This window comes from Scomber japonicus, chromosome 4, assembly GCF_027409825.1.
Source record: "Scomber japonicus isolate fScoJap1 chromosome 4, fScoJap1.pri, whole genome shotgun sequence".
Classification (NCBI taxonomy): Eukaryota; Metazoa; Chordata; class Actinopteri; order Scombriformes; family Scombridae; genus Scomber; species Scomber japonicus.
This window is the reverse complement of record NC_070581.1, coordinates 13,159,962-13,185,218: the sequence shown is the minus strand read 5'-3', so window position 1 is coordinate 13,185,218 and position 25,257 is coordinate 13,159,962. Positions and strand designations below refer to the sequence as shown.

Genomic DNA, 25,257 nt, shown 5'->3' with positions numbered 1-25,257 from the left:
ATAATGGATGTGGCCTTAATGGCTGTGATTTTACTTCAACAAATCAGTTGAAAAATCACAAGTAAAATGTTATTGTATCGCAGTTTGCTGTGCACCTGTCTTTTATTGTATCATATTTTTCCCTCCAGTGATCCAATATTTCCCACAGGGATCATTCATTTGGTCTTGCTGGTGCACAGGTGTTTTTAAAAAAGAGAAGAGAAATGGGGGTATGGCGACACCCCTGCACATCACCACGTCCCACTTCTGTTGTGGTGGCTGTGGCATGCTGTCTAGTGCTTGAATTATGTCTCAAGTGCCACAAAAGTCTTTCACAACTATTTGTGTGTGCAGAAGTTGTGGAGAATGTGGCATGCCTGGGACTTTCTCAGGGTCTAGTTGGCCAAGCCAGATGGTCTGGCTGAAGCTGCCTCCCCTCCCCCTTCAACAAGAGATCAAACACCATAGCTAATGTGATGTGTAACAAGACACACTTCTATTGTCCCTGTCTAGGGGCCAGTGAATAGGCACAGAGTGTGGGAAACGGGAGATACCACACTCACAGAGAGATGGCTGACGGGAAGCCGCTCTATGATGGCCGAGACTTTATGGCAGGAATTCAGGGCTCTCTTCTGGTGGGAGGGGAACTCGTCTTCACACACACTTGTAGACAAAGACCCCCAGCAGCCGTGTAGTGCACACTAACTTTCAGAGGAGGCACAAATTCACACAAACATGTCGACAATGAAATCAATGGAGAGGACAGATAATAAAGCCAGAAAATGACCAGACAGATTGGCAATTGCTGTGTTTTAATGCTACAGTGGTGACAAGGAAGCTACAGACAAGAGATGTTTACCTAGGTGACCTGAATGCAAACGAAGAGCAAGTAAACAAATATTGTTGTTTACAATCTTAAATATCTGACGTGGCGCTCTTCCTAATTTCCATCTTACCTTGATGGAAATTTAAAACACCAAAAATATCAACAGGTTACCAACCTGCTCATATGTGTACAAGAGGGAATTAACTCTGTATATTTCATCAAAACTGTATTATTTATTATATTTTTGAAGACTTTATATTTAACTGCCTGATAAAGACTGTAAGTATCTTTTTTAAAAGGAGGATTTTGTTTCTGTTGTGGCACTACTTCTTTGACTCATTTAAAGCTTTGAGTACTTCTTTCACCATTATGAGCTGCTGAAAGCCGAAATTAAAAGAGCTAACACAGACCAAAGGGAGGCAGGCTGCTCTGTGCCAGGCAGTGAAGCCAGTCGACTTGATTTTTCCCAGATGGACCAGGACACAGAGTTTCTGTTTGTCCTGCAACAAAAGATCAATTAACATTCCCAGCGGAGCATGGAGGAGCAGCATGGCTTTTGTAGCTCATTTACCCTGATGTTGGGGACTGGTGGGAAACTGGGGAGACGGGACTACTCACACTGCACCCACAAGGCCGGCTTCACATCTGGGGCCAGCCAGTGACGGAGACCCTCAGAGGCACATTGCCAGCCCGCTCATAATGCCATTAACTTGACACTAATTTGAGACAGTTCATTTACGACAGAGCCTGCAGACATCAGGGGAGAAAGACAAGAGCTAATGATTAAAGGCTGCATACTTACAGCTTTCAGCAGAACACTGTAACTATATTATGTGACTAAAAACAACATGCCTGGACATGCAGTTCAGTTTCTGAAACCAAAAATTCCCACGAAACATGTTTGGCCTCAAATATCTGTACAATGAAGTGAGAGTTGCTTGTTTGCTTGCATGCTATGAATTGTGTCATGTAATAAACAAGGTGAAGTAATACTTTTGCACATTGAATCAACATTAATGGTGCACTGATAGTGTTAGAGGTGTCTGTTATTAAGTTTGGGAGTACATTTTGGATAAGTTATGTGTATATTATATCATTTTGACTAGTTTTCATGTGCAGACAGTACAGTTTTCATCATGTAAGGCTTCAATGATCAGAAATGAAAGTTGTTTCTGACGTCACATAGCTTTATTTATTCATCATCAAGTATTTGGCATAAACAGGTTACATCAGTTGTTCACATATTGAAACATTTTCTGTTAACATTTATAGGCCTATGTAATGTGTCTGTGTTTGATCTTTATAAAGGGGACACAAACGAAATCAAAAAGTCCCGCTGTGCACGCGAGGTCATTTGTTGCGCCTCTGTCACCGCACGCGGTCTCGTGACTCGCGCCACTGAGAACGTGCGCCACTTTCACACCTGAGACGCGCGTTAGTTCAGCCTTTGATCAGAGCGTCTCTTCAGATTATCAGCAGTGTTGTGTTCACACATTGTTACTGCGGGAGATCCTGGCGGGGAAAAGAAACCGTGATGAACTCATTTAAAGCTTTGAGTGGTTAGAAAAGCAACAGGTGGAAAGTATGTTTCACCTGCAGCCAGTTGACTTTTAAACTCTTTAAACTCTTTTTATTTTATTTTACAAAAGATCTTTATTGAATTCCACATAATTAAAATTGACCATCTCTGCCTTTATTTTGCAGTTTATTCCCCTCAGTTTAAATATTATTTAATCAAACTTCTTCCTCTGCGTCCAAATGTTCCAGTTTGTGCACCAAAATGCTTTTTGGAGGAAAAGGTCTTTGAAGAGAAAAGTAGTCAGTTCATATTGTTTTATTGCAGTGAAGCATTTGGTCTTTAATTGCAGTCCCTCCTCCTCCTCCTTCCTTTGAAGATGTTCTTTAGTGTGTATCCTGTATTTCCCCTTATTTTACATCCAAAAATTTAATTTTGACTTTCAGTCTGTGATAAAAATCTCTGTTGACCGCTTGATAAAGTGTTAATTACCTGTTGCTTATCTTGGGAAACATGCCAAGCACAGATACACACCCTCTGAGTTATTGACATGTCTTCTATTGTTGTGCTGGGAGTCCCACTGGTCAGAGTGTGGGAACCCCAGCCCGGCCTGAGCCACATGGCTTTGTTATGCTAATGACACACTATAAAATGAGCAGCAACTCCTCCAGAGACATCAGAGCTGACATTGCTGTCCAGAAGAAGCTGTTCTCTTTACCTACACAGACATGGCTCCCTGCTCCACCAACTACTCCTCTATTCAGCACATCAGGATTTCTGAAAGAGATAACATCAAAGTGAGTATTGAAGTAGACTTTAATGTTTTTCAACAGCTTTTACAGTAGTAGTAATATCTGATTATTGCTGAATTTGAATCATGAACTTACTTCTGTTATCTCCTCTCCTCCAGTTAAGAAAACCTGTTGTGGAGAAAATGCGCAGAGATCGCATCAACAGCTGCATCGAGCAGCTCAAGATCATTCTGGAGAAGGAGTTTCACAAGCAAGAGCCCAACTCCAAGCTGGAGAAAGCCGACATCCTGGAGATGACTGTGAGCTTCCTGCGGCAGCAGCTGCAGCCAGGCCTCTGTCAGGGTGACTACAGCCAAGGCTACTCTCACTGCTGGAGGGACTCTATGCACTTCCTGTCTGCCAGCTCCAACACAGAGGCCTCTGTCACTCCTCTGCAGGGCCTCCAGACCCAGAGAGCCAGCAGCTCTTCCCCAGTCTGTTCCACCCTCAGCCCCACCACGCTGCAGGACAGCAGCAGCAGCAGCAGTAGCAGCAGCAGAGGCCCCATGTGGAGGCCTTGGTAGACTCTGACACACAGACACTGTGAGACCTGAGGGGAGCTGCACTCTCCCTCACTATGTAGGAAATATGCATTTCCAGCCTGCTTATTCATGGTGGGTTTCCTTATTGTCTCATCACATTGATGGACAAGTAGTAAAAGCGAAGGCTCTCACTTATTTGAAGATTGTCCTGCTTTGACTTTGATTCACATCTGATGTTTGCTTTTTCTTTGTGTTTAAAGCTAGTTTTAAGTGATGATGGTTTTGTCAAATCTTGTAAAAGGATTGTTTACTCCAGTGGAGTTTATCTTTGGACTGCTTGAAGTAACAGTATATATATGCCATACTGTGTTATACTGACGGCTGCTGTTGAGAATATTTCTCTTCTGTTTTGAATTAACTATGTCAAACTTTTAATGTTATGGATCAGGATGATGATGATTATGATGTGTTGATGGTGTGAGTGTGTGTGTGTGTGTGTGTGTGTGTGTGTGTGTGTGTGTGTGTGTGTGTGTGTGTGTGTGTGTGTGCCAGTGATTATTGGCTGGTTTGCTATTACATTTAGGCTCTTAAAACTCATTTCTTTGTATGACAATTAACAATAAAAAGATACAATCATTGAAAAAATGGTTCATGAGATCATATTTTCATGTTTCATGTTTCAACTAAAAAAAACACCTCTGTATAGTGAGGACTTTCCTTTTAACTAAAGGAAATATGTGTCTCTTTGGCCAGTTTAAACTGCCCTGATGTTGTCTTTATTTTGGAGAGGGTCATGTGATGTGTGGTTCAGGAAGTTTTTGTACATACAGTACATAAAACTAGAGGTAAAAGTCATGTTCACACGTAGAAACACAAATAAAAGCAATCATTTTCTTTGATTCATACATTATTTATCAGGAAACAGCTCAACATTTAATTAAATATTTGTTCATTCCACTTGAACAATAAAAATATTCACACATTAAGACACAAGCAAGTGTTGAGTAAGTGTGTGTACTAATATATTATTTTAAAAACGTAAATCATAGAAGAAAAGTATCTGCCGGAATTTACTGATCTTCACATGACAAAATGAATTTTATCTCCAATTACCAAAGAAAATTGATGAAAAAACATCAAATCAAGGCTTACAAGTTCAATCTTGTTTAAATCAAGCCACCATAACAATGAAAAAACACACACACACTGAGGTCATTCTGTTTCTTGAATAATGTACATACTGTATTTGAAATTCATAGATCCACACAAATTTAAAGAAAAGTAAAATATATATTTTATTGACATCAAAATTTAAGTTACAGTAAACATTTACTGGCACATTTTTATTAATTAAATCCTATTTCCAATACACAGCATTTATTTATATTACATTATAATAATGCACAGCACACAAATTAGTTTTTGCTCTGTTTCTTTCCTTTCCCAGAGAGCAAACTGTTGCTGCAGAGAATATGTGGCCAGCTGAAATCTTCATTATTAACCATGCTAGTTTCAAACATAATGTGTCAAACTTTAAACTTCAGCGAAATTCCAACTTCACACAATGAATACATTTTCAGTTACAGGAACAAGACACTGATGAAAAAAGACAGAACTTGTTATTACAATGAGGCAGAGTACCTATTACACATAAGCTCATCAATATGATGAAACAAAAACACTCAGTAACAGCATGAATGAGCAGGCTGGAAATGCATATTTCGCACATAGTGAGGGAGAGTGCAGCTCCCCTCAGGCTTCACAGTGTCAAGGCCTCCACACGGGCCTCGTCTGCTGCTGATGCTGCTGTCCTGCAGCATGGTGGGCCTGAGGGTGGAACAGACTAGAGAAGACCTGCTGGCTCTTTGGGTCTGGAGGAGCTGTTCCTGTTGCTGGCAGCCCTGCAGAGGAGCGACTGAGGCCTCTGTGTTGGAGCAAAGGAAGCTCAAACTCTTGAAATGTTTTCTTAACTGGGGAAAAGGAGATAGTAAGTAAGCTCATGATTCAAATCAGTAACACACATGCTATCTGACTGTTAAAATATCTGCTGCAACTCACTCACTTTATCTTTCTCAGAGATCCTGATTTTATGACCAGAAGAGTAATTGGTGGAGCAAGGAGCCACATCTGTGCAGGTGTAGTGGGCAGCTCCTTCTGGATGAAAGTGTACACTGTGATCTCTCTGTCGAGTCTGTCCTCATTTTATAGTGATATATTAGCATCACTGGACAGGGCTGGGGTTTGTTACAATGACAAACAAATCAATAACTCAGAGGTGGAGTTAACACAGACTGGCCAGTAGAGATAAAACCAGTCCCAATAAATATATCAGCCTGAGAATAATGTGCTGTCAGTCTCTTATCTCTTATCTCACAGTCCAGTTACACAGGGGAACACAGGCTGTGGTTCCTGATGGGGACCCAGGGAATAATTAAAGAAAGGCAGGATTCAATGCTCAGGTGGCATGCAAGGAAAAGATAATACAAGTGAGCATGTTTCTGAGATTTAATTAGATGTGTAAATTCAGAAATACTTATGTGAAATAATCCACATTTTGGGAACAAAGACATTTCTTCAACCTTACATTGCAATTGTTTGGACATTTCAGATTTTTGCATTGCAGTTTTTCCCTTTCAAATTTTTCAGCAAATATCTCAAAACACCTCTGAACATCTTCTAGTGTCACTGTTACACATTGAGATGATACCTTTTAGAACATTTAACATAAACTAATAATATTGTGAGGAATTTAATAAAATGTAATATTGCTGAAGTAAACAATACATACCATTTATGTAATTTGAATGCCATCTAGAGTGTGCTTTCAAATATGTTGACTCCTGCTTGTAATTTTGATCCCAAGCTTTTGATTTTCAGAGGATACACCTAGTGTCCAAAATAAAATGGATCAGTCAACTTGTGAAATAAAACTTTTTGAACTTTACTGTGTGTCCGTTAGGTGCTGACAATAAAACTCCTGCTTGTTCACCCATGGCACACTTCAATTGTTGACAGAGGGTATTAAGCTGTGAGTGGACAGACAGACTGTGGGAACGCCAGGCTCGGACTCTACTCACACATCTACTGGTCAATAGGGCTGACCTCCCAGCTACAAAAGGCCTTTTCATCTCTTCTCTCAAACAACAGCTAACAGCAGCACAGTGACTGTGTGTGTGTGTGTGTGTGTGTGTGTGTGTGTGTGTGTGTGTGTGTGTGTGTGTGTGTGAACAGGACAATTGTGCATTTATTTATCTAATATGCAACAAGACTTTATGCCAAGGTGTCGCTATTCTGAAACTTGTTTTTTTCTGTTACCATCTGCCACTTGTTGTTGAATCCCTGAAAAACGTATCATATCACTTGTTCTGGTGACTTGAACTGACATTTATAAACTATAAAAGCTTTACAAATCACTTAATCAAAACCAAAATCTTTTTTGTTATCAACTATTTTTATTGTTGAATAAGGGTAACAAACAACATATACACTTACATACATACACACAATTAACTAACACCCCCAACCCCTGGCAGCAACCCAACCCAATTCTATAAACTAGCTTACCTAAAAACATAAAAACTTTATTATTAATATTATATATAGTATAACTTAACCAATAATAATTATTAGTTTGATATCCCTCATGCAGCTGGCAGGGGGCGCTGTGGTAAAAAAAACACAGTACCTGTTGATTCTCTTCAATAGCAAACTCTCACATCCTTTTATTTTGTGGCCGGCCACTGCCTGCTTGGTTTTCTTCTTTCAAATTCAGCTTTCTGTTTGTTTTATAAAGAATAAATAATTTAATAATTTGAAACTGGGATGTAACTATTGAAATTAGTGTTGAAATTGGATGTACTTGCATAAGAATGACAATTAAAGTGAATTTAATTTAATTTAATTGAAAATGTTTCACTGACTCCTTGGCTGGTCTGTTATAGTAGTTTTATATCAAATGATCTGGGATTAAAAATACCACAAAGCTAAAGTCAAAGGACAAATATGGTGGTATAATGGCTGATATTACCACAGAGTATTAGGGCCAGGCAAAAAAAAAAGAAAAAGAAAAGAGAATGAAATCAACTTACTGCAGAGACTTGTCCACAGTACCGCAGGATCAAACCAAGTTAGTAGAGCCACTGACTATGCCAGCAGCTGGAGTGTGTACATCTTTGGCGTGTGAAGGTGATTTTCTGAAGTGGTGCAACTGTATTTGTAACTGATAAATGTATCATATCAATAACATAAAGCCTATTCATTCTCTTTTTCTTTTTTTTTTGCCTGGCCCTAATACCCGATATTCATGTAATAACAAAACAAACAAAAACAAACAGACAAAAGTGAGTTACACAAACTAGGAAATCAAACCTATGATTGACATTTCATTAACCATTTCTTTACCAAGAGTTTTAATCCTCTCTCAGTCTGTTGTTACTTTGAGGAAACTTCAGAGAAATGTACTTTTGCTTGTGGAACTCTAACATATAAACATTATTATATCTAAATAATATTTGTGAAACTACCCCTTGCTGCATATTTTAATAATATGATTAGACTAAAACAGTTGGTTAAGTAAGTAAGACTAAGTTAACAAGAGCTGTATATAACTGAAAAACAGTTATAAGTTAAAATGTCCCTGAGCAAGTGTCTCTCCAAGCGACAGATATATACGTAAGCATGACCTCTGATCTTCAAGCAGAGGTTTTTTATTCTGAGACAATGTAATGCAGCTTTATTTGAACACACACTATACACATATTAAACTCTTATCAGATCAATATCAAAGGGAATTTTTTCCTGTCACTTTTCCTGGTAGACTTTCTCTGTAGCTTCTCTTCATCTGCTTTTTATTGAAATAAATCATTACAACTTCATCTTTTGTTCATGGTATACATCTGAATGCAGTTCTGGAAATGGGCAGTAGTATTCATTTCTGGCCTCAGGACAATAATATAAATCTTGGGCAGGAAATAGCCCCCAAGGAAGGTCAGAACGCTGAAGAGTATGGCAAAAACATTAGCGGCCATGGTGAACGGGCCTCTGCCAATGAAGTAGACAGTGAAGAAGCTGATCCAGGAGATCATGTACACCATGAGGCTGAAGGTGACACACTTAGCCTCATTGTAGTTGGCTGGTAGGTCTTTGCCCATGTAGCTGAAAGAGAAGCAGAGGACGCTGAGCAGTGATACATAACCGAGCTCAAAGCCAGCACCAGTCGAGAGAGTGTTACTGCACTCCAGAACAATGCTGTCCTGGTAGAAGTCAAGATCCTGGGATGGCTGTGGAGGGTCGAGGGCTACGCGGACCACAGAAATAAGCAAGATAATGACAGACACTAGGAAAATGGTTAACTCTGGCCCATGTTTTTTGGCCCACTTGTCATAGGCTGGTGGCAGGTTGGATGCAAATTTAAAAATGCAGACCACCTGGAGGGCGCGCACAGTGATGCAAGCCAGACACACAGTGAAGCTGAAGCTGAATAGAGGTTGCTTGAGGAGGCAGGCCAGAGGAGATGGCTGGCCAAAATGGCACAAAGAGCTCATGGCAGCGGCAGTCATGGCTGCCAGCATCAGCAGGCAGGTGCGGCCTCCGGCAGACTTGGCCACAGGCGTGTTCAGGTTGAGCATTAGGATTAGTGCAGTGCTGGAGGTCATGAGAACACAGGCGGCCAGAAAGACAAGCAGGGCAATGGAGAGAGGGTTGTCCCAAGCGAGCAGCAGGACGGTCCTACTCAGACATTCCTCACTGCCTGCAGGAGCCCACTGCTCTGGCAGACACTGCTGGCATGTAGTGGACTCTGAGGAGGACAAACAGCACAGAAATAAAGGTCACTTTGGAAAAAATTTGGACGTAAAAGATGAGTTCAAAATGAACACTGGTTTAGAATCACAAGATAAAATATCTTCTACAAGAGAAGTGAGATAAGTCTTAAAAAACATGCAGGCACAGTGACACATTTCATTTTAATTCTTGAGTCTGTTTGGCTTCTGCTTCATAATGCAGTGTGAGTGCGCCACCTGCAGGTCAAAGTCACAACCAACAACTGAAAACGCTTCTCTATATTTTTCTTGATATTTTGTTCACTTCCTTTGTAAATTTTAAGTAGAAAAAAATCTTTAAACTGTAAGAAAATTGATAAAATTCTGACTGGTAGGCAATCTGATGCTTTCTGTCCTACACATACTTTTTTCCCCTGTCACAAAAGATTTTCTTAATTCTATGAATTGCAAAAATGTTGCCTGGCTTGTTGTGTTATCTGTTTCTAATTTCATCTCATCTTCCTCTTCTTCACACCTGTACAATTTTTCTTTTCTATTCATATATATTTTTTCTCCTGCAAGTCTTTCTCAATGTGTTACCGCTTATATTGAGGAATGTGGCAATGGGACATTCTTGGCAGTCGAAGCAGCATGTGTGCTGCCCCGTCAGCAGCTTCTTGTGGCCTTTCAGGCAGGGAGGAGAGCAGATGGACTGTGGCACCTATAGATGGAGAAAATGGAGAGGAGAGAGATTGCAATTAAAATTAGATCAGATGAACAATTCATGACTTCGTGCAGTAGGTTTGTAATCCACTGGAATATACATTTTCAGTTGCAATTCCTGGTTATTATTTAGTGCTTTTGAAATATTTCCTCTCCAAAACACATTGAGAAGGCAGCAAAACAAGCAATTTATTCCAGAAATGTGTTGGGATCTTTCTGAGATCAACACAGTTTTTCACACACATATTGTAATTAATATCAGTGTTTTTACAAGCTACATCATTTTAAAATTTTAATTTAAGAATGAATTACTTATTTATTTTCTCACTGAATGGAGAAACATAAAATAATTTGAAAAGTTAGTGTTTTTATGTAATACTGCGTATTGTCCTTACTGATCTTGAAGCTCCGGTGGTGTGCCACTCAATTTGATCTGCATCGATCGTCAGTGTAATGGGATTTGGACTGAAGGAGCCCACCACTCGGAGAGACCAGTCCTTCCTCTCCCACACCCAGGTCACAATGTCATATCCTGTGGGTGGGTCACCATTCATATCGAAGTACACAGAGGTGTTATCCAGAGAGAATCTCACCTGCTTGAGCCATGACAGAAGCTGTGGTGGAGACAAATGAGGAAAGATCGGTGTCGAAAAAACAAGAAGATGGCTCAGAGATGTTCTTTTTTGGTAAAAACACAGTTCACATCTGCTCACCTGCCATGGATACACACTCCTCCTTTGGCATTGTCCAGTGTCACAACTCAGTGCTTGGTGCAGAGCATGAGCCACAGCGTACACTGCCTTATACACATTAAAGGAAGAGGTGATGTCATAGCTCTCCAAAGAGAACTTATTCCTGGCAAGGGTGTACAGGTCTGTGCTCTGTAGACAGCTGTTGTCATCAAAAACTTCCTGTGTGTTATTGTATTTCATTGAAGCCTCAAATACCTTTCTCTCAAACTCCTGAAAACCTGGTAGGGATGCATATTTGACAGACACACCGAGCACAGTGCCAATGGTGTGGATCCCAGGTATCTCTGATATGAGAGTAGCCACTGACCAGTCCTCCGTCCCAATCCACACCTTTTCCGTCACATTACGCTCAACAACATAGGGGAAGAAGCCACGGAGTTTTGACTTGCTGGAGAAGACCACAATGGTGTTGACTTGGGTTGTCAGTATGCTTTCTACCATGTTCCTCATGGTCTGGATTGTGTCTGCTGTGAGTGAGGGGATGACCGCTTGGTAGGCAATGCAGATGCCATGGTGAGGTGCTTCCTCAGACAAGCTTGTCATGCCATCCAGGCCATAGTCATTGTCACTGCCTAACAGTGCAATCCAAGTCCAGTTGAAACGAACCAGCAGCTGGATCATAGCTGCCACCTGGTTCTTGTCACTGGGAATTGTGCGGAAAAAGGCTGGATAGAGGTACTTGTTGCTCAACTTTTCATTTGATGCTTCAAAAGAGATCTACAGCAGAGCAAAGAGGATGTGGATAATGATTCAGTGACAGGTGGAATGGGTAATATTTGAAGAGCCATGAGTAAAACTTACTTGTGGTATGAGGTAGGCCCCCAGTAAAGCAGCGGGGGTTAAAGATTTGCTGCTGCTGTCCGGCCCAATCACAGCCACAGCCTTTTGACTGTTGTTGTAGTTTGGGTCTGTCTTGGGTGTAGAGATGCTGTGGTGATGCTGCTGGAGCAGGTCCACAGTGGCCAGGATACCCGCTGGTACTGAGCAGATGTCGTAAAGCTGGTAGCCCAGCTTGACTTCTGGTAACAGAGACTGTGGTCCAGTGCTGTTATTGATTTCCTCCACAGCAAATCTCATGGCTTGCATCAGGTGAAACCCATGTTTGTTGTTTGTACCGCTAGACAAGATAACATTTATAGGTCAGGTTCACAGTTTGTCAAGTATATCCCAAAACCCATCAGGCACTCAAATTAATGTTTTTTTTGTTTTTGCTCTAATCATTTCTGTTCTTACTGGGCATGAAGAGATGCCTTTATAATTAAGGTTCAATCTAAGTAATGGGTAACAAAATCCACAGTCCCCCTTCTGTGAAAAGATATTTAAACGTTTATCTAAAGCTAGTGTGAAGTTGAAGACACCCAAATGAGTCAAACCAAGACTTTATTTGAATAACTTAATTGGCTGAAGTCTCATATTATCTTACTTTTACACTTTTAAATACATTTTTCTCAAAGCAAGGATTGTATAATTTTTCCCACATCAATTATATTATAAACACATTTGATGATAACAGAAGAAGCCCCTGTTTCAGTGTTCATTTGGGCACCTGGTTATTGTTTTAATATAGACTCAAAAACCAGGGAAAAAAATATGAAAAACAGGACAATAAGAGCGTCTGAATACAGCATTTGCTTGTGTGTATGTGACAAATAAAGTCAATGAAAGCTTTGTCGCACAGTATCATTAACACTCCAGACAATTCAGAGTAAATTTGTAGCCGGACCACAGGTGATATGCATTTGATCAGTGGATGCCTGTTGTCCAGGAAACTCACTTATTGCACGGTATCAGAGCGGGCAAACCACTTGGTCCATCTGTATAGTGGAGAGGAAAGAGTCCAGCGATGAGGAAGTCACCCTGCAGCTGCATTCCCTCTCCCTGAGAGACATAATCCAGTTCCCCATCAGCTAGTTGCAGCATCAGCCAGCCTAAGGAAACAAAAACAGTGCTCAGATCCATTTACCTCCACGTTCACGCAGCTGCTGTGGAGCTCAGTGTGGCTTGCAAAACGGATCAGGGGCTGCTTTTCAAAGTGTGGATCATTATGGAAAGGTGAAAGGATCACTTTTGCATCTTTCCGGGGAGTATTGGTTGACTGAAGCGTATTTGCATGTCTGATTTGTTTGTGTGACTGTAGACTTTCACTCCTATTAAAATGAATTGCATAAATGTAATAAGCCATGCAAAAGGAGACCGGTGTTTTTCCATTAATCCTGGACAAGTGACATGCAACTGTAACCCAGAGCAAACACAGACAGTTTGTGCAGATCTATAAGTCATAGCAGGAATTATTGAAGAAGTGGGTTAAGCCAAATTAAATGATCTTTCATCTGTCAAAAAGTTTAATTAAATAGAGTTTGAACAGAAACTCTGATTCAAGTCAGCTTTGTAAATAGCACTCAAGACGGTCACTCAAGGATTCAAAGTATCTGTCTACACCTTGACTGGATGATCTATGTTGATGATCTCTTTTTTATCATATCTGTCTTAGTTTTAATTTTGATTTGATGTTTTACAGCACTCATGACACGATACTAACTAGCAAGAAGAGCAAAACATCACATCTTGGGAAAACAAGGCTCTGCAGACTTCAGTTTCATTGCAAATATCTAACATAAAGCCAACATTTCTGTCTTTGGACCTTCATCAGGGCAAATGTTTGACCTTGTTAGGAAGGACTTTTGCTTTTAAAAAACAGCAGTTGGCCTTACTGGCAATTCTGATTAGATTTTACATGCAAACCTGGCATCACTGTCTTTCTTCCTGAGAATTGTATTTTTGTTTTTTCATTAATAGCTCATGTTTAACTCAGGGTCTCCATGGAAATAGCAATTTCATACACTGCACAATAATCAAAGACAATCATTTCATCTCACCCCTGAAAAAGATTTGATAGACAAAATATCATCTGATCAGAAAACTGTTTTTACTCTTCACTCATAGCTGTCTAGGACATTTGATTGTCGTTTTGTTTTTGCTTTACAATACTTACAATACTCGTACCCAATTTTGATTAGTCTCTCCTAACCGGGGAAAAGAGAGCAAAAATAAAATATGGGTATAGTTTTCCTACTGACAGGCTTTTTCACATCAGACATTTTCACTTGTCTTAGAATGAAGAGAGTGATTACTGTATGAATCATGAGCAATGCTGGCTCACTCCTGTTCAATTGGCAATTTCAAACTCACCTTTGTAAATTATTGTCATTACTTGTACCTGTGTTTTTGCTGCATAGTTAAAATGTTGGGGCTGAATTTGCATGTTGGTTGATATTTGAGGCTCATTTTGTTAAGTACACCTGTTGGACTGACAAACTATTTGCCTGACACTCACCTGCCTTCAGGACCCAAACCCATTGTTTTGACAGGAATATTGTGCATTTTGTTAACCGCGTTATTATGGAGGCAAATGGGCATGTAAATGTCCATGTCTGTACAAACATAAAAATTTGAAGGAACATATTTGCATTGTGTGAGCTTTACCATTTTAACAAAAAAAAGACAATATCCTTTTATGACCATTTAATTTCCCCTGTTCATCAGCTCTTGTGATGATACGTTACAAACGACTCAAGTAATGTCTTAATAACATATGCTGTGTTGATTGTGGTCTTTGTTATGTGAGTGTTATTTACCTTTCTGTCAAATTGACTGTTTTTTACAAAGTCATGTATGAATGACTGATGTGGTAGGTAATTTTACTACCACTGTCAGGCTTCATTGTTTATAAATGAATCATATTCATATTGAAACACTGTTTATAAAACTGATAAATTTATATACTGAAGAGGATTATTTTGTTCATTTAAGAACATTTCTATTGCATTTACTGTAATTAATATCAGTGTTTTTAGAAGCTACATAATTTCAAATTTTAATTTAAGAATTAATTACTTATTTAATTTAGCTTGTATGATTAACAATACTATGTATACGTTTATGTTTATTACTAACATTACAGTATTTTAAAATGCATTTATTGGCATGGCCTATACAGAATTTATATGGTAATGGTTAAGTTTTTCAATGTTTTAAATATTTTTCTTAACAACACAGTAATATTACAATGCAAATAACAATACAGGCAGTATTGGAAAAAAGAAAATCACAAAAACGCAAGCAGAAATGAAATTGTATGATGTGAAATGATACAGAACTTTTAAATAATCTGTCAGTGTTTCTGAATAGGTGAAGTGTTTTAAAGCTTTTTTTGTTCAGACAGAATCATCAACAAAAAACAAGATGTTGTTTGGAAGAATCTGAAGAAATCTGGCTTTGTGAATATCATGTTTGTATGGAAGCCAAGAACGGCCATACTTAAATAAAAAAAAATGCCATTCTCTCAAGATCAATAGTTAATAGTTAATTATTTTATTGTCTTGAGAAAACAAGTTTTGTCATTTCAAAATACACAAGCAACAAAAGGTCTTACCTTGAAAGTTTGCAGGGGAGAACAGGGTTGGTTGACACATTCATCAGATCTTGGTCCCTAGAGGGCGCTGTTAAAAAGTGTTGGTACTGAATGTTTCAGGATTGATGTTATTTCAGAGGTGATTTCTGTTATAAACTGCTTGACATCAAGATGAGAGGATGTTAAGTGTTCTTCATGAAAATGTAAATATCCAACTCTTCAGTGTTTCTCTCCTATAGACTTTCACACAAAGATTTTGTAATAAAACAATCATTACCATTCAAAAGTATGAAGAGAGAGTGATAGTTAGGTAGTTGTTGTTGTTTTTTTTTAGCTAAACTGAAACATGTGATTAGCTTTCCTGGTGGCAAATTGGGGATGCTTGTCACATTCTTTTTGGGGTTGGCTGTCACATGTTGGCATATACATGGTGTGATATATCTAGTTCTTCCTTTCTTTTAAGATAGCAAAATGACCAGGAACTTTGTCAGAAAGACAAACAACGGCCAGACTCCTCCAGATGTAAAGCTCAGGACACTTGAGAGATAAAAATTGACAATATTGTTATATAAGGGTTAAAAAAATGCACATACAGTACAGGAATATTTTCCTGTTTATGTTCTCATGGTGCATGGGTGTGTTAGGTTGTTGTATTTCAATGAAACTAAACATTTAAATTATTTTTTAACATTGTTAACCCCCATATGCTATATAACACAGGGACAATAAACCCACAAGTGCACAAGACATATTTGGCGGTCCATATCTGTTAAACATAATCAGTTTAAGGAGAGTAAGACCACTCTATTCCTTCCTGACACTTCAGTTATAAATTAAAAGGGAATCTATTCAGTATACTTCAACACTGCAGGTCGTATCTGATGGGACACCAAATGTAACACCGGCTCTGTCCACGTCACTGCAGTGCGACGCACATGTCGAGGTGAAAGTGCAAGCTGCCATTTTTTCGGAAAAAACAAATGTGATTAGTTTAGGCAAAGCAGAGATAAACCGTGAGTTTCTTGCGTCGTCAATCTTTCGCGGTTTTGTTAAATCTGTTGGCGCACTGAATCTACATTCTGCACAACTATTAGCGACGCTTGGTTGATTTAAACTCGGACTGAAGCGCAGGTTAGCTCGCAGCTTCAAGCTGCAGATGGCTGCTTAGCTCGTCTGGCTAGCGTTAGCTGCTGCTGTAAACAAACACTCGAGACTGTAAAGGAGTACCTGCTGATAAACGGGGGGCAGTGGCTGCAGGTTTGTGAGTTACAGAGGAGATTTAGGATAGTAATCTCAGCTTGTGAAGAGCCAACACGACGTTAGAAGCAGTAGTAGTGGAGGAGCATGTCTGTAAGTTAGCGACACAACTTCAGTTTTGATGACAGTGCGAGTTTCTCCACACTAGCTCAGAGCTCAATCGCTTTGGAGCAGGTCGGAAACATCAAAACACACACAGAGACATACACAGACATGTCGTCTTTCTCTGAGTCCGCCCTGGAGAAAAAGCTGTCGGAGCTGAGCAGCTCGCAGCAGAGCGTCCAGACTCTATCTCTGTGGATCATTCACCACCGCAAACACTCCGGTCTCATCGTCAAAGTGTGGCACAGAGAGCTGAAGAAAGGTACTGTGGAACTGTGCATACAATTTAAGTGGACCCATCACTTTGCAAAGAGGGGATGTGGTCTGTGGTTTGAAATGCTGTGTTCAGTTACAAGGATATGACATTGAGAGAATCAAGCAATCGAATCTCAACTTTTCAGAAGCTGTGAACTGCAAATGTTTGGTGTTTTTCATGATTAAACAGAAAAGGAGAATGGAAAAATGTACTATTACTAAACCTGCTCAGTGCAGAGGAGGGAAATCAACATCAAGATATAGTCAAGACAGTTGATGTGCCTTGTTGCTGGTTTTTTCTTCCTGCAGATAATTAACAGTATCTAGACATCATGTCCTTTTAGACCAAATTGACAAGTTGTTACACTTTGTTTGATTTGAACCACTGAACAAACCAGAGATGTTTGAGAGGTTTTTAACCAAGATAGACTAGAATGCAGCACACTCAGAAAGCCTGTTGCTTTTTAAGTGAAGAGGTATGAGCTAATCTAAAAATCAATCAATGCACTGAATGACATGTATGTTTAAGTAAATGGGTAAATTATAAGAGTAAATTACACTAAATTGCAAAATATTTAGAATGTCTTTGCTGATTTTCCTTTGTGAATCTTGAAATATCACTTTCACTTGTCCTCCAGCTAAGAGCACAAGGAAGTTGACGTTCCTCTACCTGGCCAATGATGTCATCCAAAACAGCAAGAAGAAAGGACCAGAGTTCACCAAAGACTTTGAGTCTGTTCTTGTTGACGCCTGCTCGCATGTTGCCAGGTGACGTGACCACTGTATGCTTTCAGATGGTGTGTGTGTGTGTGTAGACAGGGGAAGTGCTCACAGCCTAAAATATACAACAGATAATGGGATGATTCAAAAGATGTTTCATTCAACTGATTCAATCATTGTTTTTTCTAATGATCCATGAGCTGTGTTGAGAAATGTATTAAATCGTTCTTCTTTATTTTAATGTATTTCTCTTTACGCCTCGTTTTTCCTCCCTGCAGTGATGCAGATGAGAACTGTAAAAAACACATGGAGAGATTGCTGAACATCTGGAAGGAGAGGAGCCTCTACAGAGCCGACTTCATTCAACAACTTAAACTGGCCATTGAAGACTCCAACAGCCCCAGACCTCCAGGTTAGATGATCTCTTTGTAGCAGCGACACATAAACAGTATTTGTTAGGTGTGGGCCCGGACCACAGACACTGAAACTGACACTTTTTATTATTAGAAGCTGCTATTATAATATGTGGGGAAGAGCAGTGTGTCATGATTTATGACGTGAATGCATCATCAGTACTCTACTTCTAAGCATGTTTTAATTGCCACACAACTTAAGCCAAACATTAAGCATTTCTTATTACTATTTACCATTAGTTACTTAATCACATTCATGTTAAAATATGGGACAGTTTTTAAAAGTAAGTAAATGTTTATCACGTTAATGTTCTGAAGTATTGAAGTGCTTTCTGCATGAAGTCTTTTCATGTGTCCAGAACGTAATCTGACGTGAGACAGATCACTTTTTTTGGTACTGGTTCTATCGATGTTAGTATGGATTAAGACAAGACTTAGTATCATTGGTGGTGTAAGTGTGGCTCCATTTGTTTGTCCAAGTGCAAGCATATAGTTGACACCTACTGTATATAAAACTCTGTAGTCCATGTTATTCATTTCAACTGTTTACTGAAAAACTTTTTAGCCATTCAAAAGCCAGACATGACTGCAGTTATTATTTATTTATCTTTTGTTAAAGATTTTTTTTGGCATAGACACCTTTACTGAGAAGTTGGTAGACAGGAAACATGGGAGAGAGGGAGGGGTTTAACATGCAGCAAAGGACCTCCGGCCGGAATCTGAACCTGGGTCAGCTGTGTACATGGCATGCGCTCTAACCACTCGACCAACAGCGCACCCCAGTTATTATTTAATTAAGTGTACTGCTGAGGATACGCAGCACTATAGGCTCCTTGTCTATAGTCCTGCGTATCCTCAGCAAGTTAAATATATAAAACGACAAAAAATACAAACAACTTTAAAGTTAACTGTAGTGTAATTCAACATTCAAAAATCCTAAAAAAGGCAAATGATTTAATATAATTATTGATTTTGTTAAGAAGTTTAGTTATGCTGATGTCTCACCTGCAGTGTAATATGTAGAACTATCAATCAGTCAATCTTTATTTAACTCTAAGAGCACAGTCTGTCGAATACAGATCTCAGATGTGTCTGAGGACATGTGGGTGGTGAAGCACCTGCTGCAACACCATCACAACTGCCAGGTGCAACCAGTGGAGATTTGTAGAGATTCATAAAAAAAGTTTTTTGTATAGTATTATGTAATTTTTCACATATAAAGTGTTTTTGTATAGTATAGTCTCATATTTCTTTAAGAAGCATAGAATAATGTAATGGCATTGTGACCGAGCATTGTGGATTTTGTTGTAACGCACTACACAAAATAAAAGCCCTCCCTGCCTCTCTTAGCTGAAACTTACTCTATTGTTCCTCTTGACTCCCTTACAGTCAAGATGGTGGTGAAGCTAATAAAAACAGGTAATTATTCATCTCATATTGTGCCTAACTTTAGTAGATTATAACATATGGGGTATGGAATTAATCTGTAGATGCTACACGAAAGATGAGAACTTTTCTGGGGATGTCAGTTTTTGAACCAAGACAAAACTCAAAATATGGCCTGTGACAGACTATAGGTTAGGTTCATTTTAAGCCTTGCGGAAATGTCTTTTGCTATGTTGTAATGCATATTGTAAAAGAGCGAAGAAGACTTCTGAAAAGAAGAAGGTCTAAGCTTTATTATAGGCTCATAAGGAATCAGGTTTAAAAAAAAAGTTAATCACCACAACCATGAGAGGTCGTTGAACTTACAGTCATAAATGTTCACAAAAAATAACTAAAACACAATTACTTGGTTTGGTTTCACATGAATATTTTTCTGTTCTATGGTGTCTAAACTTAACCCTGAAGAAGAGAAGAAGGCCATCAAACGAAGCTATCAGAAGATCCAAGAAGAGGAAGACGATGAGGACGACGACTACAGAAGCCACAACTCCCCCCGTAATTCAGATGCAACCGCAACTCAGCTGGTAGGAGGCCAACACTGCTTCAACTACATAACAAGCAGGAATAAAATAACTGTTAGTGTAGAAAGGTGTTTGTTTGTCTTATTCTGCTGTCTCTCCTCTTCCTGTGTAACTTGATCTCTCCTTTAACTTGCTGCCTCTGTTCCCTTTAAACAAACTTGCAGACAGAAGAGCTGGTGAAGGCCCTGCAGGACTTGGAGAACGCTGCATCAGGTGACGCTGCTGTTCGTCAGAAGATCGCCTCGCTGCCGCAGGAGGTGCAGGACGTTTCTCTTCTGGAGAAAATCACTGGTAAGACTTTACAGCTCGACTTGATCAGAAAAAAGAGAGTAACATGTCTAAAGTTTTATATATGTATATGTGTATATCTATATATATATATCTATATATCTATATATATATATATATATATATATATATATATATATATATATATATATATATATATATATATATATATATATATATATAATATATATATAAATGTCACTCTCTTAATGACCCACTTTGGCCCCAATCTAGACAAGGAGGCAGCAGACAAGCTGTCGAAGACAGTGGATGAAGCCTGTTTGCTGCTGGCAGAGTACAACGGCCGATTGGCTGCAGAGTTGGAGGACCGGAGACAGCTGGCTCGCATGCTGACTGAATACATCAGCAGCCAGAAGGAGGCGCTGACAGAGAGAGAAAAGAAACTAGAGGCAAGGCATCACATTATATACAGCACACTGGAGACAAGCTGGTGTTTCAATCACTTACTGATAAATGTTAAATCAGATAAGAGAGCGTTTCCACATATGTGAGATGTTTTTAATTAACTTTCCTTGTGACAAGAAAGTCAGTATTATATATATATATATACATATATATGTATGTGTATATATATATATTTTTTTTCTTCTTTTGATTGGCATTAAAATAACTTTAATGTAATCAAAATTATGTCCAATAGAGATGTGTAATATGATGCAAAATGGAAAGTGAAGTCTATGTGCAGTTTGTATTTGAACTCTTTCAACTCATGCCAATTATAAACTGTGAATCCAACAGGTTTTGCTTTATTGTTCCTATTTTGGCTCAGACTGCAGCGGAGCTAGATGTGAATAGCCAACCTGATTTAGGTCTCCACATGAAAACATATTCACTGTGTTTTAATCTAGGGTCAGTTTATAAGCTGTCTGATCGTTTGAATACTTGTGTCTCCTGACTGTACATATTTCTAGATTTCATCAGTTACTTTAATCGAAAGTAATAACTAAACCAGAACTACACAAATAAGATGAAACACCTTAATTATCCCTTACAGCTCCACAGTGTGACCCATATGTGTTTCAAACTGCCAGAAAACATTTTTGTAGATTTTTGTGATAACTGTTATGAGTGAGTAATCTTCCATGCTGTGTTTTCACGATTGTTCTCTGCAGGAATATAAACAGAAACTGGCGAGGGTGACCCAAGTGAGGAAAGAGCTCAAATCGCACATCCAGAGTCTCCCTGACCTCTCTCTCCTGCCCAATGTGACCGGGGGTCTGGCCCCGCTCCCCTCGGCCGGAGACCTCTTCTCCACCGACTGAGAGGCCTTTGCTCAGACAAACTACCCCCGTGCTCCCCCCGCCCCGCCCAAACCCAGCCCCATGTTTGATACACAAAATATTCCCTGCAAGGAGGCACATGTGGTCAAACCTCTCCCGAGCAGAGTAGCTAGCACACATGCTAACTCCAAATCTGCAGAACAAGAGGGAGGAAGGGACATGAGAAGGAAGGTTTGGTGAAGTGCTCTACAGAGAACAGAGACTCTGTCAGCCTGGATTTTTTCCCGCTCTACCGTCAAGGATTCCACTCCACCAGCTTGGAACGAGTTAGTTTCCTGTTAGTTTTAATTTTTTTTAATGCTGGAAATGTCAGTGATTTAGGAGGGGGGGCGGGGTAAAGACGCAAAAGCTTAGACCGATAGAAATGTTGGTTGTCAAGTGTCTTTCTGTGGGGTGTATTTTGGATGCAGCGAGCAACAGTTTGCTCTCACAATTCTCAGAGGTTGCGCTTTCACTGTGATGAGAATGTACTGTTAGTTTCTTTTTATGGCCTTCAGTTGGTGATCTGATACATGTAGGTGTATTTGATGTGTGTGTGTGTGTGTGTACAGTTCAGGTTGGGTTCAGTGTATGTTCTTTTTTGGTTGTTTCATGAGTTCTTGGTTGGCAGCAGTGACATAGCAAACAAATTTCAGTAACACTTGACAAGAGTCAGTGATTAAACAGGACATGTGGGACAGTATCATCCTGTTTGCACAAGCCTTGGTTTTCACACTGCGTTTAGCAATCGTTCATTCTCATTTACAGACTTTGAGACTCAAAACGGCCATACATTTAGGTTTGTTTGTTTGTTTTCATGCTTCAATTTGGACGTTTGTGCTTGAAATAGTATAAGGCTAATTATGTTAACAAGTGTGTACTAGACAAGGTTTTGAGAAGAAATACTGGTAGTTTGAAAAAACAACGAAGTTTCCTTTCCAAGAAACGGTCTTGTATAAAAAATGAAACCCCAAAACTCAAAAAATGTATCTCCTGAGAGGGCAAAAAAGTAGAGCAAAGTAAATAAATTAAAAGTTTTAGTGTGTGTAAGATTGGATAATATGGACTTCAAAGAAAAATAGGTCAGAGGATATAGTTATATATTGTTATATATCACCTAACATCTGTTTTGGTGTAAAGAATCAGAACAGCTTGTGTAGTTATGTTCATTTCATTAGATGGTGATGTGAAATGGACTGGAGCTGTCATTTATTTTCAGCTGCATTTTCAAGTTTTTAAGACCATTGTGTATAAATGACTCACAATATGAAACACCCACAGCATGATCACAATGAGCAATAATAACTGATACATATTGCTCAGCCCCAATCGTGTATAGACATTCAGTGATTTAATATTTTACAAAAAACAACTGCAGATTCACCACTGCAGTCCCCCTTTTTTTTTTTTAAATTGAGATAATAAGGTCAGGAAGAGTGAGGTGTTCCCCAAATAACCCTTGGTACAGCAATTTGTAATGATTTTGTGAACAGTTTTCTGCCAAGGCCAGAATAACATGGACCATTTGTTTAGTTTATATTTAATTTTCACTTATTTGTATACAGAAAGAAATTTTCCTTGATTATGTCTGATGATAAAAAGTCACAGATGTTTACCTAGATAAACTCCTCATTTCATTTAAGTTGTCAGAAGCTGATTGTGGCTTCTGCTGCTGGTGAGATGAGCTTTGTCTTCAGTTCAAGAGAAGACGGTATTGACGATTACCTGCTGATGCAACAGGCTCAGGTGAGAAATGCTGCTGCAAAACCTCTCGGAAATCTCTGATTGTTTTGTGTCTCCTGGCCAACTGTAACCAAAAAATATTCCAAACAACAGGTTAAAATGTGAATCGCAGCAGCTTCAGCAGTGTTTGTTAAACCAAAGGACGTTTTCATAACAGTCACCGACAGAGACCCATAACAGATATTTGGGCCTGTTATTGGCACCTGATGTCAGATAAAGTTTCTGTGGCTTTGGATGTTAAATTATAAAAGAAAAAGAACAGCGATTGTAGGAATTTTGATCTGTCATTTGGCTCAGTTTCAAATGTAGTTCAGTGGTAAACTAACGATGCATATGAAAAGAAAGTTCTGAACAACCATTGCACACCAGGAAGTATTTTGGCAACATTTTGACCCAGGTGTGCTTCACTGTAGATATTAGTTAGATATTTTCTTACTTACCTGCTGTGTGGTACGGTATGCGTTTACGCAGAACCGTACTGTACTAGCAGGACTCTACCAGTAGGGGTAGTGTTTTTCTGTAATAAAAGTGATTTAAGTGGATGCCAATAAACTGGAACCATTTGAACAAATCTGTGCTCTTGTATTAAGTCATTGAAAGCAAAATAAACTTATGTTACACACACACACACACACACACACACACGAGTATGTCTATCCGGGATGGCACAATGAAAGGGCCCATAGGGTGGATTAGGGTAATATGGGACATTGACTAAAGTGGGACAACTCAACTTTATCTGTACATTTATCTGTTTTTCTATTCAATTATTTTAAAGCTAACTCGTATATGTGTACTGTCTAAGTTATAAAATGACACGTGAACATACAGGCTATGAGTTTTTTAACCTGGCAGATAAGGTTGCTTTGTATAAATAAGTATTTCTAACCATAAAAACTAGTGTCCCACATTACAAAATCTACTAATTCTGAATTTGGCATAAGGAATATAAATAGAAGTGCCATGTTCCTTTTGAGTAGAATATCCAAAAAATGTCTTCTAATTTAACAAGGAAACATCTCAGGGATTTCATAATGATATATGGTGTTGATATAATATATTGGATTCATATGTAAAAACGATCAGAATTGCAAAAACTGTCTCACATTACCCTATTCCACCCTAACACTCCCCAAACTAATACATAATTATTTGCAGATATCTTAAGAAGTCTTATTTATCTTTTAGGTTAACCCCCCTCTCTCTTATTGCTGGTGTATTCCGTGAAGTGGAACTTAAAAAATAATGTGGTTAACCAAAACAAATAAGTGATTAACCACCAGACAGAGTCGACATGTTGAACTCACAAACGTTTTCGTTTTCTTATATACAGTCTATGGTTTTATCGAGGTGTTTCAAATCCGGTAAAGTTATCATTATTGTAGTTTAGTGGTATACATGGTCCCGAAACACATCGGTTTACATTTCTTCCGCACCGCATTGTCGGTGTCAGGTCTTGATTATGACAAAGTGTTAGTTCTAGAATCCTGTCATAATCTGTGTGACAGATCATTCCACTTACACAGCCAGACACACTTGCATCTTAAACTGAAAGAGTACAAGCCTTCATACTTAAAAGCAAACATGAATGACAACAGCTCGGTGTATAATGAGCTCCGTCTGGAGCAACAGCTCTGCGATGCAGTGATCAGAGTGGACGGCGTAGAATTTAAAGCGCACAAAGTCATCCTCTGCAACTGCAGTTCAAACTTCAGGTGAGTTGGCTTTCAACTGTTAGCACCGAGATTCTGCAAAATGTATAACAAAATTGAACTAACTGGGAAGAAAACCCTGTTATTACTAAATGACAATGATTCATTGAATTGGTGAAAGTGTATGAACCAAGAGAATACATTTAAAAATAGATGATTGAACATGTGCGACATTAAGACATTTTACAGGATACTTATGGTTTTCATTAAGTTTTTACTAAACAGTGCAGGTTTAATGCCTGCACACATTCCGCACAATTGTACAAAATAAAATTTCCTTT

The 25,257-nt window shown here is 39.0% G+C and overlaps 3 protein-coding genes across 3 annotated transcripts; 2 read left to right on the top strand and 1 right to left on the bottom strand.

Annotated features, from left to right (window-relative positions):
• Nucleotides 1–2,951: 2,951 nt before the first annotated feature.
• her12 (hairy-related 12) lies at nt 2,952–3,636 on the top strand. The gene is given in 3 exon segments (XM_053318199.1): nt 2,952–3,003; nt 3,006–3,118; nt 3,232–3,636. Coding segments are annotated over 3 exon segments (570 nt in total).
• Nucleotides 3,637–8,465: 4,829 nt separating this feature from the next.
• LOC128357811 (taste receptor type 1 member 1) lies at nt 8,466–12,766 on the bottom strand. The gene is made up of 6 exons (XM_053318197.1): nt 12,603–12,766; nt 11,630–11,945; nt 10,790–11,545; nt 10,472–10,690; nt 9,954–10,074; nt 8,466–9,391 (listed from the first exon to the last, which is right to left on the bottom strand). Exons 1-6 carry the CDS (start codon nt 12,746–12,748, stop codon nt 8,466–8,468), a joined length of 2,484 nt encoding a protein of 827 aa, XP_053174172.1. The 5' UTR covers nt 12,749–12,766.
• Nucleotides 12,767–16,196: 3,430 nt separating this feature from the next.
• rprd1b (regulation of nuclear pre-mRNA domain containing 1B) lies at nt 16,197–23,812 on the top strand. The gene is made up of 7 exons (XM_053318198.1): nt 16,197–16,860; nt 17,492–17,621; nt 17,852–17,985; nt 19,838–19,956; nt 20,118–20,244; nt 20,476–20,651; nt 21,375–23,812. Exons 1-7 carry the CDS (start codon nt 16,710–16,712, stop codon nt 21,522–21,524), a joined length of 987 nt encoding a protein of 328 aa, XP_053174173.1. The 5' UTR covers nt 16,197–16,709; the 3' UTR covers nt 21,525–23,812.
• The last annotated feature ends 1,445 nt before the right edge of the window (nt 23,813–25,257 follow it).

Bases quoted from the DNA above. Each gene is read 5' to 3' on its own strand.
- LOC128357811 (XM_053318197.1), bottom strand. From the start codon at position 12,748: ATGCTGCAACTAGCTGATGGGGAACTGGATTATGTCTCTCAGGGAGAG. The intron at 11,946-12,602 runs GTGAGTTTCCTG...TATCTTGTCTAG, and splicing joins GCTCTGATACCGTGCAATAA to CGGTACAAACAACAAACATG. The intron at 11,546-11,629 runs GTAAGTTTTACT...GCTCTGCTGTAG, and splicing joins GGGCCTACCTCATACCACAA to ATCTCTTTTGAAGCATCAAA.
- rprd1b (XM_053318198.1), top strand. From the start codon at position 16,710: ATGTCGTCTTTCTCTGAGTCCGCCCTGGAGAAAAAGCTGTCGGAGCTG. The intron at 16,861-17,491 runs GTACTGTGGAAC...CTTGTCCTCCAG, and splicing joins GCACAGAGAGCTGAAGAAAG to CTAAGAGCACAAGGAAGTTG. The intron at 19,957-20,117 runs GTAGGAGGCCAA...ACAAACTTGCAG, and splicing joins ATGCAACCGCAACTCAGCTG to ACAGAAGAGCTGGTGAAGGC.